Source organism: Eptatretus burgeri, chromosome 14 (assembly GCF_056783735.1).
Source record: "Eptatretus burgeri isolate ZD-2024b chromosome 14, Ebu_testis_v1, whole genome shotgun sequence".
In the NCBI taxonomy this organism is placed as follows: Eukaryota; Metazoa; Chordata; class Myxini; order Myxiniformes; family Myxinidae; genus Eptatretus; species Eptatretus burgeri.
The window spans coordinates 51,043,346-51,063,152 of NC_140974.1; the positions used below are offsets into that span (position 1 = coordinate 51,043,346).

The 19,807-nt window shown below is 42.2% G+C and overlaps 3 protein-coding genes across 9 annotated transcripts in view; 2 read left to right on the forward strand and 1 right to left on the reverse strand.

Annotated features, from left to right (window-relative positions):
• LOC147013172 (uncharacterized) overlaps positions 1 to 12,117 on the forward strand; it is a 55,135-nt gene extending 43,018 nt beyond the window's left edge. For all 3 annotated transcript variants that reach the window (XM_085854826.1, XM_085854827.1, XM_085854828.1), the window contains exons 5-7: positions 55 to 217; positions 644 to 725; positions 10,169 to 12,117. In XM_085854826.1, the coding sequence (XP_085710952.1) occupies positions 55 to 217; positions 644 to 725; positions 10,169 to 10,192 (269 nt within the window). In that variant the 3' untranslated portion in view covers positions 10,193 to 12,117. The remainder of the gene's footprint in view (positions 1 to 54; positions 218 to 643; positions 726 to 10,168) is intronic.
• LOC147013173 (uncharacterized) overlaps positions 1 to 19,807 on the reverse strand; it is a 92,950-nt gene that overhangs the window by 743 nt on the left and 72,400 nt on the right. For 3 of the 4 annotated variants that reach the window (XR_015051217.1, XR_015051218.1, XR_015051219.1), the window contains 2 exons: positions 13,765 to 13,864; positions 10,532 to 10,643 (listed from right to left, as the gene is read on the reverse strand). The gene's annotated coding sequence lies outside the window, so the exon portion shown is untranslated. Of the gene's footprint in view, positions 1 to 10,531; positions 10,644 to 13,764; positions 13,865 to 19,807 lie in introns of those variants that run through there. The other variant, XM_085854817.1, reaches the window with a different exon arrangement.
• Positions 15,086 to 19,807, forward strand: part of LOC147013174 (uncharacterized) — a 53,469-nt gene continuing 48,747 nt past the window's right edge. Inside the window, exon 1 of one of the 2 annotated variants that reach the window (XM_085854824.1) lies at positions 15,086 to 15,381. In XM_085854824.1, coding sequence (XP_085710950.1) covers positions 15,303 to 15,381 — 79 coding nt within the window. In that variant the 5' untranslated portion in view covers positions 15,086 to 15,302. The remainder of the gene's footprint in view (positions 15,382 to 19,807) is intronic. The other variant, XM_085854825.1, reaches the window with a different exon arrangement.

The window sequence follows — 19,807 nt, forward strand, 5'->3', positions numbered from 1 at the left end:
TGTTATGAATCCTTCAAAAGCGAGATGTGACGCTGAGACTTTTTTCCTTTCCAGGTGGAAATATTGTGAATGCAACATCCACACAGTTGACAGATGATTCTGACTTTATGCAACCTTGGAAGATATATGTGTGTGGAGTAGGGCTATTGTTGCTGGTTCTACTTGTGACGACGATGGTACTATTTGTTTATCACATGAGAAAACAGAGCCTGAAAAAGTGAGTGTTTTTCACAAAGTGAGAATATATTTTTTTATTTTTTTCCATTTGTTGTGTTTCTTAATAGTGCACTTATAATTTGTGACCCTAAAATGTTGTAGACAAAATATGATAAACCATTTCTGACATTAGGGGAAATGTCTCGACAAGGAAAGTGATGTTGTTGGGGCTGGGCAACATTACCTACTCTCCGAGTGGGCTGGCAGGGATTCCACGTTGTCGTTGGTGAAGAGGAGGCGAGTTATCGCCAGCACCCTGAATTGCCAGCCAACCCCACAGAGTGAGAATAAATGCCCCCACCCCACCGATTACACCAGCCAACCCCGTTAAAGTAGTAGTAGTGGTAGTAGTAGTCGTAGTAATATTAGTAGTAGTCGTTCTTGCAGAAATTAAAAGCTGGAAATAACCCCAATAAATATTCCACAGGATAAAGGAAGACAGGAGGAAAGACAAAAATGAAGACAAAAGCAGAGCGATGTATATAAATACTGCATCAAGGAAATATGAGGTAAGTTTGCGTCTGAACTGCTCATAAGTCACGAATGTAGTCAGATGCAAATCCTTTGGTGATGATTCTAATACTCGAATCTATTTTACAACCACATGGGAGCAGCTGTTAGCAACCATTTTGCAATCACACCTTCAAGCTCGGTGGCGGAGGTAACGAGGGAATTTGGCGTAGGAGGCCATTCAGAGTAAGCCCGTCATGCCTGCACTATACCGACATCACTACCAGCTTATATAAATCTGTCAAACTAACGAGTCAATTTCATTAGGGGGTTTGGGGTGGTGTTGGGATGAGAAAAGTGAGGCAGGTACAGGGATATCACCAAGGTGTTGAAATTAAAATGAAAACTTTTGGGGAGGGGGAGGGGGAGGTAGTGGCTCGGCGAAGGCAGTTTTGGAGTGAAGAATACACAGCATTATCCACACACTATATCTTCAGAAGACCTACACGAGCACTTCACCACTGCCAGCCCTCTGTGTCCCCTCGCCACTGCCTGCCCTCGCTGTCCCCTCACCACTGTCTGCCCTTGCTGTCCCCTCACCACTGTCTGCCCTCGCTGTCCCCTCACCACTGTCTGCCCTCGCTGTCCCCTCGCCACTGTCTGCCCTCGCTGTCCCCTCGCCACTGCCTGCCCTCGCTGTCCCTTCGCCACTGCCTGCACTCGCCACTGCCTGCCCTCACTGTCCCCTCGCCACTGACTCTCCTCACTGTCACCTCACCACTGTCTGCCCTCGCTGTCCCCTCGCCACTGTCTGCCCTCGCTGTCCCCTCGCCACTGCCTGCCCTCGCTGTCCCCTCGCCACTGCCTGCACTCGCCACTGCCTGCCCTCACTGTCCCCTCGCCACTGCCTCTCCTCACTGTCACCTCACCACTGTCTGCCCTCGCTGTCCCCTCACCAGTACCTGCCCTCGCTTTCCCCTCACCACTGCCTGCCCTCGCTGTCCCCTCACCACTGCCTGCCCTCGCTGCCCCCTCATAAGGTTTTCAAAAAGTGAACAAATGGAGAGGAGGCGCCAAAAACAAACCTTGCCTGGGGCGTCATTTAATATAGGGCCGTCCCTGATTTTAACATCCTGAAAGGTAACTAAATGAGCAGGCTTGTACAATCATTGGTATGCTTCTTCAAAATACGATAGTTTGTTACCGTACTAGGGAGAAACCCATCCTCATGGATGGGTTAATTCCCCCCAGAATTACAGAAGTGTTTATTCCCCCAAAATTGTCGATTTTGTTTGACTTGTAATACCCATATCCCTCCCACGGGGAGCAGCGCTATGCGGTACACATTAACAAAGAGAGAACCCCTGAAGCCAGAGCCGGATTAAGCCTCGGCTGGCCCAAAGGCACATTTTGAAATTTTAGAGAATGGCCTGAAAAATTTAAATTAGATCTTGGGCTCATGGAAATGGACCCCAGACAAAAGATGAACTGATTCAAGAACAAAATCTTTAATACAAAAAAAGACAAATATTTAATGTGAAAATAATTTTTGGCCCAAATTTTTGGCTGGCCCTAAGGCACATGCCTTGTCTGCCGAATGGTTAATCCAGCATTGCTTGCAGCTATTAATTTTTATACCGCCTAAAACCACCCCGAGTACACCCCTAATACAACTCGCAAGTCCAGAAAACACACAAACAGACACTTCTCAAATTATATCTCGTTGTGATTACAAACCACATCACATAAACGAGATGAGCTGAAGGTGAAAATCATTACAAAGAGATTGTGGTGGTTATTCCTTTCAGTGCGCTGGTTATGATGATGGTGCTTAAACCAGAACAAAATAAATCTCACTTCATTTAAAACGCAATGACGTATTGTATATGAAGTCCGATTGATGATTGCTCCTTCGTCGGCTCTCCAGCGGTTGCTGAAGAAGGAAAGATTTATTGGTGTCGAGCCGCTGCAGCATTAAAATGGCGTCAAAGATGGCGAGCAGAAGTGATTCGTTCGTTGTCGTCGTGGTTGTTTTGCCAAACAAACGAAATCCACTTCGCTCAATAGTCTTGGTAATGTCAAACAAATGTCACTATTAAATATTGATGTGTCGAGTGACTCGTGAATAGGGATGAGAAAAGGCTTGTAAGTAAAGGTGGGTGAGCTTCACACATGTCGTCATGATGAGCTCTCATTTGTAGTCACCGTCCAACATCTCCTGCATTGATTGGCTCTTTCTGGAAGGACACAACTGATCGGCTGCTCGAGGTCACATGTTTGCTCGATTACAAATATTTGCATAATATAAATAAATAAATAAATAATGTATTAATGGATAAATGAATCACTACAAGAACAAGTGAAATCCTTCAATACTTTTCAGCGCGTGTGGTAAAGGAAATGAGTACACTAATGTTAAAATATGCAATTTATGCTTTTTCAGTTGAAAAATAATTAAAAAGCGTACTTAATATTTGAAATGTGAAAATCTTGTTATTATTGTGATAAGCACCTTTATATATAACAGAAGGAATGAAATCGTTCGATACAGCGTGGCAGGGGGCCGCAAAAGAATGATGGCATAAGAAGAACTTAGCTTTCAGCTTTCGACGCGAAATGCCATGGTGGGCGGAAATGACATCTTTCATTCGTTTGTACATGAGAGGGGCGCGTTTCTTGTTTTTTTTCCATCAAGCAATAAATTCAATGGTTTTCACATATATAACACATTAGTTTCACAAATTTCCATTGAAATACTCGGGTAGTTCCATCAATTGTCGCCATTTCCGTCTCGGTTACGCACTGCCATCTACCAGACGGCCGTCAATGGCTGTCTTGAGGCACGTGGGGGGGGGGGGGGGGACACCGGAGACGTGGTAGACACCGGGGACATTTCAAACTCGGTGCAATTGTATACAACGCATGCGCTGTAATAAAAGGAACTTCAATGCAGTAGGTCATTTGGCACATCATGCCTGTGCCATATTCACATGATGAATTAAAAAAGTCAGTTTATTGGCTTAATTTCATTGGAGAGGGATTTAGGGAAGGAGGAATGGGGAGGAGAGCAGTGTGGCAGGGTCAGGAACATCACCAGGGTGTTATTTTACACATTCATAAACACAGTAGTATTTATCTACACTTTTTGGTGGGGCACAGGGGGATGAACAGATTTCTGGTGGTGGGGCAGAATTGTATCGTGAAGAATGAATGAATAAGGGGGATGAACAGATTTTTGGTGGTGGGGCAGAATTGTATCGTGAAGAATGAATGAACACCGACAGCCAATTCACCTTTTGACAAGACCCTTCTACAGATATTAATCACAATCACTACACACAAATACAATAACTGATTTACCTCTATCCCCAAGTACCCCTCTATTGCCAATGCTCCATACCGATTCAAATGAATGACCAAATACTGCATTGGAGTCATCAGAAGGAACACGAATAAGCAGAAAGCAAAGATGGAATCATCTAGTCGAGAGGAACCTGGATAGGATTCAGGTTTCAGCGATACTGCTCGACCCTCAAACTCACTCAGGCACAGCCAAGTGAGCCTTACAGAAAAAAGAGTTTGGAAGAATTCACTTCTCTGTAGACAGGTAGATAAAGAAAAATTAAGAGCCAACGCAAGATAAAATGGAGGAAAATGAACAAAAAGAAAAAAAAAAAATCAAGAACTATCACAAATAAATAGAAATGTGAAAAAATAGAAAGAAGTGTGAAAGACTGAAGCAAGATGTGATAAAGAAAGAAAGGAAGATGAAACATGCCGGGATGAAACCAGATAGCTCGATTTCAGCAGTTATTCCCCAAGGCTCAAATGCAGCCCAGGTTTGTGTTTTGTTCATTTGTTTTTAAACATCCTCTTTATCGCTTTGCTGAAAATCTTTGCTGAAAACACTGAACAACAAAAATTTTTTACTGGAGATGTGTAAAGTGATTTAGACTAATTTGGGTACGCTGATTTCAAAAATCATAACCGTTTTGCTGTATCACGTCAGGATTTTCAGTAACAGAAATATTCCCATTGCCTAGAAGTCAGGATTTCAATGAAATTTACAAAAATTCATTTATTCATTTATTTCATCATGAATGCTTCAAAATTATAGAAATTACAGAAATACTCGACTAGAATGTAATTAAAAATGCTTTAGGCATTTGGCTTTGCGTTTGTGCTGCTCTGTGTCAGTTTCACGATGCAGGAACCAGCAGAAATCGCCCATCATGTTCGGGTTGTGCCGCCCTTGGTAACGCGTCTCCATGAGTGAAATCTCTTGGTGGAATCGCTCGCCGTGCTCGTCCGAGACTGCTCCCAAGTTGTCAGGGAAGAAGTTCAGGTACTGGTGTAGGAAATGGATTTTCAGGGACATCCTGGAGCCAAGTTTCCTGAAGGACTCCAGCAGCTGCTGCACTATTTCTTCATAGTTGTCCGCGCGCTCGTTCCCCAAGAAGTTGTCCGTCACAGCTTTGAAGCTCCTCCACGCTGCCAGCTCTTTGGGGTTTAGAGTTGTCGGAAAAGTTTCGTCCTTCATAATCTGTCGGATTTGCGGTCCAACAAAGACACCAGCCTTGATCTTGGCCTCCGACAAGGTGTTGCCAAACTTTTCCTTGAGGTATAAAAACCCACGCCCATTCAGATCCATTGCCCGTACAAAACTTTTCATCAAGCCGAGCTTTATGTGGAGTGGTGGAAGGAAAACCTTGGCTGGGTCGACAAGGGCGACATGCTTCACATTGTGTCGACCAGGTACATGCTCTTTTCGCTCTTCCCAATCTTTCTTCGTCCAGTGATTCTTGTCGTCTCTGCTATCCCAGAGACAAAGGAAGCACATGTATTTCGTGTAGCCTGACTGCCGCCCTAACAACAGCGCCACCACTTTCAAGTCTCCGCAGATGTGCCAGTTGAAGTCATTGTACTTGATGGAATCAAGCAGCTGCCGCATAGTCTCATAGGTCTCTGTCATGCCGAACGCGTGAGCCAGTGGGACTGATGGTTTCTCGTTGCCATTGTGGAGCAAAACAGCCTTCAAGCTGTTCTTCCCGAGTCGATGAAGAGGCGCCAGTCTGCAGGATCGTGATCACACCCAAGTTCTTTCAACAGACCGTTGATGTCACTGCAGAATGTCATCGTGTCTTCCATCTCAAAGAACTCAGCCATGTCTCTGTGACGTGCTCTGAACAAGGATATCTTGGTGTTAGGTTCAAGTAGATTCCACTGCTGCAGCCTTGATCCAAGCAGCTCTGCCTTCACCTTTGACAGCGAGAGATCTCTTACAAGATCATTTAAGTCTCCCTGGTTCAGAAGGTGTGATTCTTGAGTGTCGGGTTCAAAAGGTTCATCATCACCATCCTCTTCACCACTGCTTACAGCTATGTTCTGATCAGCTGGAGGTGTTGGAACGGGGTTCTCGTCATCATGAGGCACAGGTTTACGAGCAGAGACGCAGTCAGCGTACTTGATGTGACCTTTATTCTTCTTGTTGAAACCGGCGATGCTTGTGCAGCAGAAATAACAATCATGATGATTCTGCGGCTCACGCCATATCATGGGCACCGCAAATGGCATGCTCGCGCGCTTGCCCACCAACCACTGAGTCAAGGTTGTGTGACAGCTTGTGCAGCAGATGTGTGGTGCCCAGCTCTGTTCGTGGTCCCCCACCTTACACCCGAAGTAGTGAAAGTAGGCGGCCTTCATTTTCACTGCTGTAGATATACTTCGCTGTTGATCTTTTTTGGTATACCGACCACAGACATAACAGAAGTTGTCAGGATGATTGGTACAGGAATGCCTACTCATCTTTATCTGAAAGAAAGAAATATAACACAAGTTAACAACAATTGTACGAAATAGACATGTTAAAGACATATGTAAATTTCATTGAAATCCTGACTTCTAGGCAATGGGAATATTTCTGTTACTGAAAATCCTGACGTGATACAGCAAAACGGTTATGATTTTTGAAATCAGCGTACCCAAATTAGTCTAAATCACTTTACACATCTCCAGTAAAAAAATTTTTTTGAAATTTGTTGTTCAGTGAAATCAGCCTCTTCACTCTCTACAGATCTGGATAAAATCACAAACTGGTCCAACACTTGAAACATGTCTTTCAATCCTGACAAATCTCACACCCTCACAATGTCTCTCAGAAAGGACCGTCTGGAACCCCCCCCCCCCATCTAGTCTCTCAACAATCCTCTTGAAGAAGCCCTTTCATTTAAGCTTCTGGGTCTCACTATCTGCCATGATCTTTCCTGGATAGCCACATTTCTAAGCTGGCCTCCAAACCCAGTCAACAACTGGGCATCCTCCATCATGCAAGGTGCTTCCTTGACACACCTGAGCTCCTGACCCCATACAAAGCTTGCATCCGCTACCTGATGACGTACCTATCTCCCCTCTGGGCTGATGCTCCAGCCTTTCACGCTGTAGAAACCAAGGCTTTTCGGATCATTGGTATCTCCCACGATGGAACTGAGTCTTTGGGTCTCTCACGCTCTCACCACAGCCAGGGAGGTGCTCTTTCTTTCTTCTACCATCTCCTCTCTGGCCTTGCCCCCCTTCTCTGTCTGTGACCTGTCCCCCCCCCCCCACCGCGGGGCACTCAAGATCCGCCAGCAACCCCCGTCTGATGAAATTGCCAAAATCATGAAATCACTGCTCACCTTCACTCTTTCATTCTTCTTTTTTCCCACCTCTGAAACAAACTCCCACATTCACTTCAATCCCACTCTTCCCTCCACGTCTTCAAAACAGCTGTTCACCACCATCTCTTATCTTCCCCCATCCAAAACCACGATCTTTTCTACCCCTGTTAAAACACCCAAAACCCACCTCTTTCAAATTCCCTGCTTTCCTTCCTGAAAGTCCCTGTGGTGTCCACCCTGTTTACCCCAGGGAACCCACCCCATCCCTCTCCCGTCCACAGATCTAATCCACAGTCTCTGTTCCCTACTCTTTTGTGCTTCCCTCTCCGGCCCCTCGTGTCTCCTGCCCCCCCTTGTTATATGTTCTGTGTGTTAGCTTTTTTCGAGCCTCGACAAAGAAGACCAAAAAAAAGAAAAAAAAAAACATGATCTAAGGCTTGTATTGGAGCTGCCACATACACATGAATATGCATGACACAATACAGGACTGTATTGACAAAATTGACATATTGAAAATGCATGACACAATACAGGACAGACTGTGGATTAGATGAGACAAACAAAACCACTGAGCTTTAGGGGAGTGCCATCACATCCAAGGGCACTATGGGCTCCAGGGATGTCACAACAATGTCTCTGACCCTCTTGATCTGTGACAACAATATTGATGACAGCGTCTTCAACTTTATCCCCCAATAACGAATCTGTAATGACCTCAGAGTACAACCAACCCCTGCAGAGATCTGCAATGCTATCATGAGAGTGAAGGCAGCAAGAGCTGATGGAATTCCCGGAGGGAGGCAAGGAGATTATAACCCAACTGCCTGCCCTATTGCTCAGGATCTAGTACACCGAGAAAATCCCAGCTGACCTTTGGGATTCCACAATCATCACCATGTTCAAGAAAGGAGACAAGCAGCAGGTGTCACTGGTTTGCTCCATGATAACTTGTCTACAATTGGCCTAAGCAATGGAAGGACAACAGAACTCTTTGAGATCAAAACAGGTGTGAAGCAAGAGTGTCATTCATTGCACCCATCCTTTTAGCCATCTTCATTGCGGTCATCCTCCACCTTGTGAAGGACAAACCTCCACCTGGGATCAAAATTGTGTAAAGGATGAATGAGATTCTCTTCAAGCTGAGCCAACTTTTCTCGAAGATCAAGATCACGAGCACTTCAGTTGTTAAGCTGCAATACTCCGATGATGCCGGTATTTGTGCACTCTCTGAAAGCAACCTTCAGGCCATAATTAAAGCTTTGGCTGAAGCTGATGGTAAATTAGGCCTCCCCATTAACATCAGCAAAATGAAGTCCTTCATCAACTACCTCTGAACGAACAAGTCAAAGCTCCCAGGATCCAAATCAATGGGGAAATTGTTCAGAATGTGGACCGCTTTCTATATCTGGGCAGCCACCTCTCCACCAATACTGATGTTGACGAGGAGATCCAAACACCAGCTAAAAATGTGCAGTTGCAGCCTTTGAACACCTCAAAAGTTATTGATGACCATGACAGCCGGATGCAGACCAAGCTCCTTGTGTACAAAGCCCCCATCACTCCAAACCTGTGAAATGGATCGGAGGTTTGGACCACGTATCGCAGACATATCAAGGCACTGGAAAAGTACCATCAACGCTGCTTTCACAGTGTCCTCCATATCAAATGGGAAGATAGGAACACTATCAACAGTGCTCTGACAGAAGCTACACCATCAGTATTGAAGCCATCATTATTCGCCAACAACTTCGCTGGGCTTGTCATGTTGTCTGCATGCCTGACTCTCACCTTCCAAAGCAAATCTTCTTCTCAGAGTTGGGAGAAGGTCAGAGGATGAGAGGTGGACAGTAAAAGTGCATTCATAGATGTCCTGAAGTCAAACCTGAAGAGGTGCAATATCTCCACATGTACTTGAGAAACCCAAGCTCATGACTTCTCCCAATGGAGGAGGATACAGCATCTGGGATCCCACTAATTTAAGACCACTCATTGTGCATTGGCTGAAGAGAAATATGAAAGGCGAAATAAGTTAGCAGCCTTCGCACTCTCCAAGCCAGAATCAACTCCTCCACCAGGAAATATCTGCACTCATTGTAACAGTGGATCCTGGATTGGTCTATTCAATCACTTAACAACTCACCAACATCAATCTTCTCTACTTTATATGAAGACATTTCATACTTACTTGCGAGTGGTATAGCTAATGAATGAATGTGTTCCACAACCAATGCCTTCTTGCTATGACCCAACATAGTCATTTCACCTTCCTTCAGTATCCCTTTAATTCGTTTCTTTTTCTTCGATCCTTCCTGTAGAATGAGGAATATATATATATATACATATATACATACATATTACTTTCATCGAGAATTTAAAAACATGTCCGCTTGATTCCTTGCTTGCTCTACACTACCCAAACTACTGCCTGCACTCGTTACAACCTCATCACAACCTGCAGTCACTACAACCTCACAGCTGCCTGCACTTGCTACAACCTCACAGCTACCTGCACTCGCTCCAACTTCACAGCTGCACTCACTCCAACCTCACAGCTACCTGTACTCGCTACAACCTCACAGCTACCTGCACTCGCTCCAACCTCACAGTTGCCGGAACTCGCTACAACCTCACAGTTGCCTGCACTTGCTACAACCTCACAGCTGCTTGCAGTTGCTCTAACCTCACAGCTACCTGCACTCCCTACAACCTCACAGCTGCCTTCACTTATAACTGGAGTTACAAAACACATGAATATTCATGATGAGATTATTAATTAACCCTTCATTATCGCTCATTTCATTTTAGTAATAGCATGATTTCTAACTAATCCCATGTTTGATTTGCAGGACCATTGTATTTATTACAATTGAAAAATGAAGATGAAGCCCTGCCACAAGCATTCGATGTCTTCTTGGATTGATTCGTGCTATCTTCGTTGTGAATGGACATATTTGATTGGGATTCAATCACATTGGATCTGCTGGCTGCATCTTCACGAAGCGGATCTGTGGAATAACCTTGGATTTTGCAATTCCTCCAGGGAACCATCACACAACACCACTACTATAACGCTATACCTTTTTGTGAGGTTGGCTATGGAAAATTTTTGCTTCAAGTCTTTCATGACCCACCTGGCTCGGTCTGATGTTCGAATTAAGGAAACCTAGACAGGAATTTGTATTTTGTTCAGGGTGCTGGAGATAACTCACCTATTCGTCGTGAAATACACCATGGGATCTTTGATATCCATCAACTCATGCGAACAGACAAGACACCCAGCTTGATGTACGCTTTAGAAACAACACACCTTTTCCTGCCAGCCTGTGAAGCAACAACGTTTATGACAGTTTATACTACAGTCGGGTCAGGAATCGAACACAGACGAAACAGCAAAAAGTTAAGTGCACTATCAATGCACCATCTTGCTGTCAACACACAAGGTGAATGGTACTCCATTTGAAAATCATCATGGGATCCTTAACAACAATGTTAGATGGGGACAGCTGGCATGACATCCCATCCAAAGGACAGCGTAATCGTGGATTGACTCCCTGCTTGCAAAGCTCACAATTTGACATCTTACAGTCCAGTGGGGTATCAAGCCCACACTTGATAACTCAGGGGCGAGTGAGACATCGTATCAGCCCTAATAATTATTTCTTGAAGTGAAGATAGCGTGAAAAAGAGTGACATTATGCGTTGATAATAATCATGGCGAAATTGTCAGGTGGTGTGTCGTGATACTGAGAAAGCACCAATCTCACAATATTATCTCACAAGATAAACGTTAAACAACTGCCATTGAACACTTCGGCATAATGTCCATATTGCGTTTGCTTGTCGAAGCAGTAAGCTCCTCTTAGACTCCTTGATAGTACAATTATTATTATTAGCTTATCAGGAATTTAAATTCCAGATAAAGTGTCGTCATCTCGCACCATCCGTCCATCTGTCCGTCCGTCTATTTTGACTTCTCTAGCTAAACCGCTGAGCTGATCTGTCTTAAATTTCGCAGCAAGGTTCCACTCTTGACTGGTAACAGGAATTGCAAAGCAAGTTCCGGTCACTTGACTTTAAGTGGGTCAAAATGGCCGACTTGGTAAATAACTTCAAAAATCTTCTCCAGACCCACCAGTCAGAATGCCACCAAATTTGGGTTTCGACATTCAGCCAAGGTAACGATGTTAACTTGCGGAGGTCATGCCGATCACATTACCGGAAGTGTGTCAAAATGCCCGGCTTTGTAAATGTTTGGAAAAACCACATAAATTCCTTCAAAAATCTTCTTTCTCTCAACCCACCAGTCAGAATGCTACCAAAGTTGGGTTCCAACATTAGGATAGGGCCCAGATAAGCTACAGGTCCAGTGGTCATATTTTTATATTCAATGCTTTCGTCTATCTTCCTGTGCATTGCCATTTCATTCTCATGGTGAACATTTCACAGAGGTTTCAACAAGTGCTCCTATTTTCCTGAGTTCTTCATTACCTTGACGTTTTTGTTATTTTATCTTCATAGCCAGCTGCTTCAAAGAGCACATATCCATTGTTTTGTGGACCAGTGGCACATATTGATTATTTTTAATCTCGCATGTGCTCAATATATCATGTGTAATGCTCAATACAATATGTGGCATATTTGATTCTTTAAATACAACAGCACAAAGCCTTTTCTTCATGGACTAGTAGATTATATTTACAGTGTTGTTTAAATCTAGGATGTTCTCAATATAACTCCATACCCTGCATTGGTATGACACAACTACACAGTAAAGATTTGTGCTGTTTATGAAGAAGTCAGACAATGCTTCATCCCTCTACCAGATCGTTACCTCTGCCACCGAAGGTGGATAGAGATTATGTTTTCACCCCTATATATCTGCATGGTTGTTTGTGAGCAGGATATCTCAAAAGTTATGAAAAATTGGGACAAAACTTAGTGCACAGGTTAGGAGTGTGACAAGGATGGATTGATGAGATTTTGGTGGAGATCCAGATTCGAAAACGAGAATTTTTCAAGTGATTATTCACCAGAGACAGAGACAGAGACTATATATAGCATCATATCTTAATAATATGCCCCGATATACGATATATATATATATATATATATATATATATATATATATATATATATATATATATATATATATATATATACATATATACCGGGCATATAAAAAGTTATGGGCAGATTCGGACAAATCTTGGTGCACAGGTTGGGTGTGCGACAAGGACAAAGCAATTCAATATTGATGAAGATCCTAATTCAGATCCTGACACAAAGAATAAATTTTTTTTTTTAAGTCATTCGGCACCATTGAGTGATTTCGTGCCAAAAACGATATACGTTTTTGATATATAACATATATATATATATATATATATATATATATATATATATATATATATATATATATATATATATATATATATATATATATATATATATATATATATCTCAAAAAGCTGATGGACTATGACAAAACTTGGAGGACGGGTTTCTTCGGTGACAAGAACAAGCCGATTATATTCTGTTTAAGGTACGGATGCAAATCCAGTGTATAAGTGGCATCCAGATCAAGGCAATATTTTATTTTTCAAGTGTCTTCACTTATAGTGAGGTCCAGAAGTTAAAGAGACTGAACCTCCTCCAGCGACTGACCATATAAATAGATAGGCGAGTTCATTCGATGATCCTTCCAGAGCAACAGAGTGGACTGTAATATTTGCCATGATCGAAGGGCATGTTCCATTTATCAAACCAATCTCTAATCAATTACAGATCACCAGAGAGAGGAAAAAAAATTCACCTCTATGGAAAAAAAAAAACAAGGTGTGTGTATATGTCATATTGACCACACTCAGAACCTCAAGGAAAGTTCCATCTGAGGTTGAAAGGGTGGTGGAAGTTTGGAATAGTTTCTGTGACGTTTCCACGACGTTGTAGCAAAGCACCACCCCAAACTTTTTATATGTTGTCTCAACAACAGCATAAACAATTTGGCCCACATTTGATCAACTAACTTCTCATCATGGATCAGCAGGTCTGCGATTACAGCAATATCTGCAAAGGAGATAGCTTAGTGTCGATGGGTTGGAATTGCAAGTCTTGAACCAGTTACTTTGTGCTTGTTCTACCATCCATTTTCATGATGGTTCTGTGAAGCTGGAATCCAGCCATGCCATAAATCAGACACAATTTATTGGAAAATGTCCTTCAGTAGCAGCTTGGTTGATTTTGATCTCCTACATGGATTTATGTTGTTTACCTTATATATTTCAATTGGCATCTCTTACAAAAGCAATGTTCAACCTCTCCCCTTATGATTAGTTTGCAATTGGTCACTGGCTTTGACACCAATACAATTTTTTATTACACACCACATACGCATCAAAAAGCTACATATATCGAATAAACAGTTTCAAATGGAGCACCTCACCACCGTTAGAGCATTTCCATTGCATCACATGTGGCAATGAATGTGAATTGCTGCTCCCAGCTTCTCAACTCAATAGCAGAAGATGCCATTTGCATTCTCCCTGGTAATTCAAAGGGAAAAAAAGGGTTTTCTTTTACTGATAATGAACTGTTTAATAAAATTCTGGCATAAGAACATTAATAAATGAATAGGAAATGCATCAGTGACTGTAAATTACACAACATATACGTAGAAAATGTTTAGATATAAATATAAAATATGTCAGTTTAAAAGGTGTTACATTAAAAATTTATTTGAAAATTATAAAGGTATGGATCTATAATGAACATTCCTCTGACTGTGATATGACAAATATATAAAATGAGGGTACATATAATAAACCCTACAACAAGAGAGGAGCCTCCATCTCTGCCCAGTTTGGAATCCCACGTGATATGAGCCCAGGCAACTTGCTCGTCCGATATTATCCTCAATTTCGATTTCTTTAACTCTTTTGGAGGGGCGTCATTGAAAGCTCCCAAATGATGAACGGTTTTCTTTTGGCCAACCAGAATAAAATACAAATCGGAATCCACGAAGGTCACAAGGCGTCTCGGATCCTTCGAGCTTTGCCAAAATAGCATTGATCCGAAACCACAAGCCCTATCTTTACCTCCTCCACCGAAGGTGGACGGAGGTTATGTTTTCTCTCTTGTCTGTCTGTGTCTGTTTGTTCGTGCTAAAACCGATATCTAGCATGATACTGTATTTCAAAACGTTATGGACAGATTTGGACAAAATTTGGTGGACAGGTTGGGTGTGTGACAAGGAATAATTCATTAGATTTTGGTGAAGATCTGAATCCTGATCCGGATACAAGAATTCTTCAAATTTTTAAAAATGATTCTTCACCATTGAGAGATAGGGCCAAAAACGATATATAACATGATATCTCAAAAAGCTGACGGATTCTGACAAAACTTGGTGGATGAGTTGGGTAGGTGACAAGAACAAGCCGATTAGATTTCGGTTCAGGTCCGGATTCAGATCTGGCCTATCGGTGGATACAAAACGTAAACTGTTCAGCCTGGCGGAGGTATGCGCTCTACCGAGTGCTCTTCTCGTTTCCTTTGTGACTGTAATCACAGTGTAGCGATTGTGGAAGCAAATACGTTAAAAACAAAAAAAATCTTTCAGAGAAATTGTGGTTTGGACTTCACCAAAGTGCTTGTCCATTTGGCAGAACTTTTTGGTTTAGTCATCATGGAACACTAGATTTTGTCAAACATATGGTTTTCCTATATTTATTTATTTTTCACATCAGATTACTCTGCTAGTAATTGTAAACATTTCCTGGTTTCTATTTGCCTCTTTCGCAGTTGCATATTTTCCCCACCGGTTGCTTTGTGGTTTAAACCCATTTCCGCTCATTCTTACTCACGTTATACAAAACTGAAGTGGAACTCTGTTGAGGAATTACATAAGCGTCGATGTTTCATATGAAGTTGCGAGTTTAGTCCAGGGTGAGCTCCATCAACATCGCCTTTGCTCGACGACGGATGCTTATCGATGATATGATTCATGTACAACGATTGCAAGTCTGTCTATTTGCAGTTTTCACTGTCTGGAGAACAAATGGTAAGGAGATTGTCACGTGAATGTTCTCATTATTACTTGATTGCAATGCAGTGGAGGTTCGTGTTATTAATATGGATTCCACTGGATAATCAAATGATGGACTTATCAGGGGATAAGTGTATATCGAGGAGCAATTTGCAGGGTTTGACCAAATTCGGAGGGTGTTATGAGAGAGAGAGGTGTCGTGTTGCAGTGATAGAAACAAATTGAATTGTAATTTTGCAAGTAAAAGAAAAGGAATATACACAAAGTCAAAAGTGGTGGTGGTAGTGGTGGTGGTCGTATGGCAGCTTAGCTGCCGGGGTAGCTATCATTTCTTGAAGCATGACTGTGTCGCTGATGCAGTGCCCCTCTACCAGTACACACACTGGAACTGGTACTCATTTTGCCGACCTCGGAAGGATGACAGGCTGAGTCAACCCCCCTGGTGTATGAATTCAGCGGCCGACGGGGCTTGAACTCAGGACCCTGGGATCCCAAGCCGCCACCCTCACCACTGAGCCAACACCAGGCAAGTCAAGAGTCATCAGTTAGGGGGTTAAACATTGTATATGAATCAGCACAGCACATGTAGGATGTGCCAAATGGCCTCATCATGTGTCGCATGAAAAACTAGAACGGCGCTCAGTGAAGCACATACTCCACCAGGTTGACCAGTTTACCCTCTTTTTTTTGTACACATTGTCGAGGCTCGTATGAGAGCTAACACACAACACAGCAAGGGGGGCATGAGACAAGAGGGGTGGGAGAGGGAAGGACAAAACAGTGGGGAACAGAGACATTAGAAGATCTGTGGAAGGGAGAGGGATGGGGTGGGGAACATGGGTATGCAAGATGGATACTACAGGGACTTTCAGGAAGGAAGGAAGGCAGGGAATTTGCAGGATGTGGGTTTGGGATGGATTAACGGGGGTAGAAAAGATCATGATTTGGGATGGGGGAAGATAAGAGGTGGTGGTCAACAGCTGTTTTGAAGGCCTGGAGGGAGGAATGGGATTGAAGAGATTGTGAGAGTTTATTCCAAAGGTGGGAATAAATAGGAATGAAAGAGGACAAGCACTTTGGCTGTGGTCAGAATCTCAGGTGGGCCAAGGAAGGACTTTGCACGATGGAGGATTCCCAGTTGACGAGACTGGCTTTGGAGGCCAAGTTGGAAATGTAATTAGAGGCTTTGTATCCCACTGATAGGCTGGATCTGGTTCCAGACCTGAACCACAAACGAATCGGCTTGTTCTTGTCACCAAAACAACTCGTCCACCTAGTTTTGTCATAACCCGTTCACAACTTTTTGAAACATCATGCGATGTAATATCGTTTTTGGTCCCATTTCTCAATGGTGGAGAACCCCTTTTAAAAAAAATTAAATTCTCACATCCAGATCCGGATCGGATCTTCACGAAAATCGAATGCAGTATATTCTTCTTTGTCACACACCCAACCTTTCCACCAAGTTTTGTCCAAATCCGTACATAACGTTTTGAGATATCGTGCGATATATCGTTTTTGGCCCTCTCTCTCAATGGTGAAGTAGTTATTTTTTAGTATTTGTTTAGAGTAAGAGTATTGTACTATTTGTGCAATAGGAATGTGTTGCGTATGTACAGTAATAGAAAGACGTGTCCCCTTAACATCATGTTTATTTCTGCACCCACCATACCTTTGGCTTTGTTCGATGTTTTTCCCCCAAGTCTATCTTTTATGTTCTTTCCCAAGGTGTTTGATTAAATCCCGTCAAGGTTAAAAGATTGCGATTAATGCTGCGAGATGTGCTCGCATCCCGTGATCAATGTTTGCTCGGCCTTATTAGATCGGTCACATCGTTGCCTGTCGGCGTGATGCTCACCCGCTTTGGGGACTCCAATCTGTATGGTAACCCACTCATCAGAAGCAGATCCGATGGAGTCTTCAAAGTGAGTGACTGTCACAGTCGTTTGAACACGACTCGCCGGATTCAATCCGGTAAACTGGAATTGTCTGGACTAATTCTAAAACGATACTTCAAACAAACACCACCGACTAATCCTGGAATCTTGGCTCAGAATGAAGGCTTAACAGAAAAAACAATAAAACTTCCTGCTCAGTCATCCTCTTTGATCCAAAAAGCAGAAACCGGTTCGTGCAAACTCCAAGAATGAGGACAGTGTGGATCACAAATAACTCACAACGTGACGAGAACATTGAACCCAGAGGACACGCTAATCAACCACCCACAGACACGCTCCCTCACACAATCTTCACCAAGACAGACTTGCCCACCCACATTCTAACCCCGCCCAAAACGGGCCCACATGACCAGATTTCCTCGCCAAGGAGGACAAACCTGGAGGTACAATACATGCCCAAGAACTTTCCAAGCTTTAATGCACATCTATGTTTTAATAGATCATGCAGGAAACAGATGCAGAGGGAGCACATGATCAATCAAAGATGATCGGCATGAACAAGAAAGAGAAAAGTCAAATTTTTGGTTTTGAATTCTGAACAGCAGCATGTTGGACCAGAAGAGGATTAACATGCTGCAGATAAAAGTAGGTCCACCTACTCGATTTGTTCACTTAGCTTTGAAGAAGTTTGTGGGTCACAAACGAAATGTCAACTGAGACTTGATTGGCTCTCACCCGTTTGTATCAACATAAACAGGTGCAAGTTTGGTCAAGCTATAAAATTTTGATTGGCTTTGTCTTTTGGTGATTACAGTGGATTATTCCAACTGCAAAAACCTTATACGTATGTATGTATACATATATACATATATATATATATATATATATGTATATATATATATACATATATATATATATATATATATGTATATATATATACATATATATATATATATATATATATATATACATATATATATATATATATATATATATATATATATATATATATAATCAGCACATCAGGGTTACCTGGTCAATGTTTTTTTTGAGTGCGGGGAGGTGGACCAAAAGACTTCCCCATTTCCACAAAGCAATGGGGTTGGAGATCATTTAATATAGCTTTTCACATAGCTACAAAGGCTTATGCACTATGGAGTGATTTAAAAATGGCCCAACATGGTCGCCTGCCCAAATCAACTTCTAACTTTTATTTTCAAAAAAAAATTGGCCTAAAATAATCCTTGACACTCATTGATGAACCTCTGAAAGATTTACGAAGATCCGTTAAGCCATCTCTGAGAAAAATGGTGACACAGACAGATGACTCTCTTAAAAAAAAAAAACTATATATATATATATATATATATATATATATATATATATATATATATATATATATATATATATATATATATATATATATATATATATATATATATATATATATCAATGATGTAAATGGATAAGTAACATCGAGCTCATGGCAGCGGGAGGTTAAAATCCATAGATGTACCGAACGGTTTTAACACCTGTGGAGACGTTCTGAATAATGGTGGACTACGTGCGCGCGGTTGTGAGGAGAGACATGAGAACCTTAGATTTTGTAAAACCAACGGGTTTATTCCCCAAACTACAAACAAATAAAAAGTACAAGGGAATGGTGGAATAATGACAGAGGAGATGGCAGGTTGGGAGGGAAGGAAGGAAATGCAATTGATAAAAAACAAAAATACTAATTCTGTACAGGCGGGTAAAAACAAGCCGTCTCACTCTGGATTCAATCACCGATGGGAAAGTGACAAACCCGGGGACTCAGCTGTGGTGGTAGGATGGGCATGGAACACCCACGAGCAGGAATTGAGGATAATTCTCGTATCCAGATCCGGATTCCGATCTTCACCAAAATCGAATCAATTTGTCGCGGTCATACACCCAACCTGTCCACCAAGTTTCATCCGAATCCATCCACAACTTTTTGAGACATCGTGCTATATATTAGTTTAGCCCTATCTCGCAATGGTGAAGAATCACGAAAAAAAATTATCAGATCCAGATCCGGATTCAGATCTTCACCAAAATCGAATCAGTTCGTCCTTGTCACACACCCAACCAGTCCACCAAATTGCATCGGAATCCGTCCACAACTTTTTGAGATATCCTGCACACAAACAAACAAATGAAATTGCTCGTTGAGCAAGGACTTGCCGGAATAACTTTGTCATATCGCCATGATCTCTGAAAAAAAACAAAAACCTGGAAATCAATTTGGTTCTTATAAGTCGATAGTGCTACTGTTTAATGAGTTTTAGCACTTAGTTTGGTCATGATCATGACTTGGAAGCCAATCGGACTTGAAATGGAATTTTTATCGTAATTTGAAATTTTTGACCCTGACATTCGACCCCTGACCGTTAAGAATGGTGTTGGTGTGACACCCCCAATGAGATATATGGTTGGATGCAGAATTGGAAGATGCACATTTTGGATTTGGTTTGAAGTCGATACGACCATTTTAGCAGACTTTATTGCGAAAATAAAAA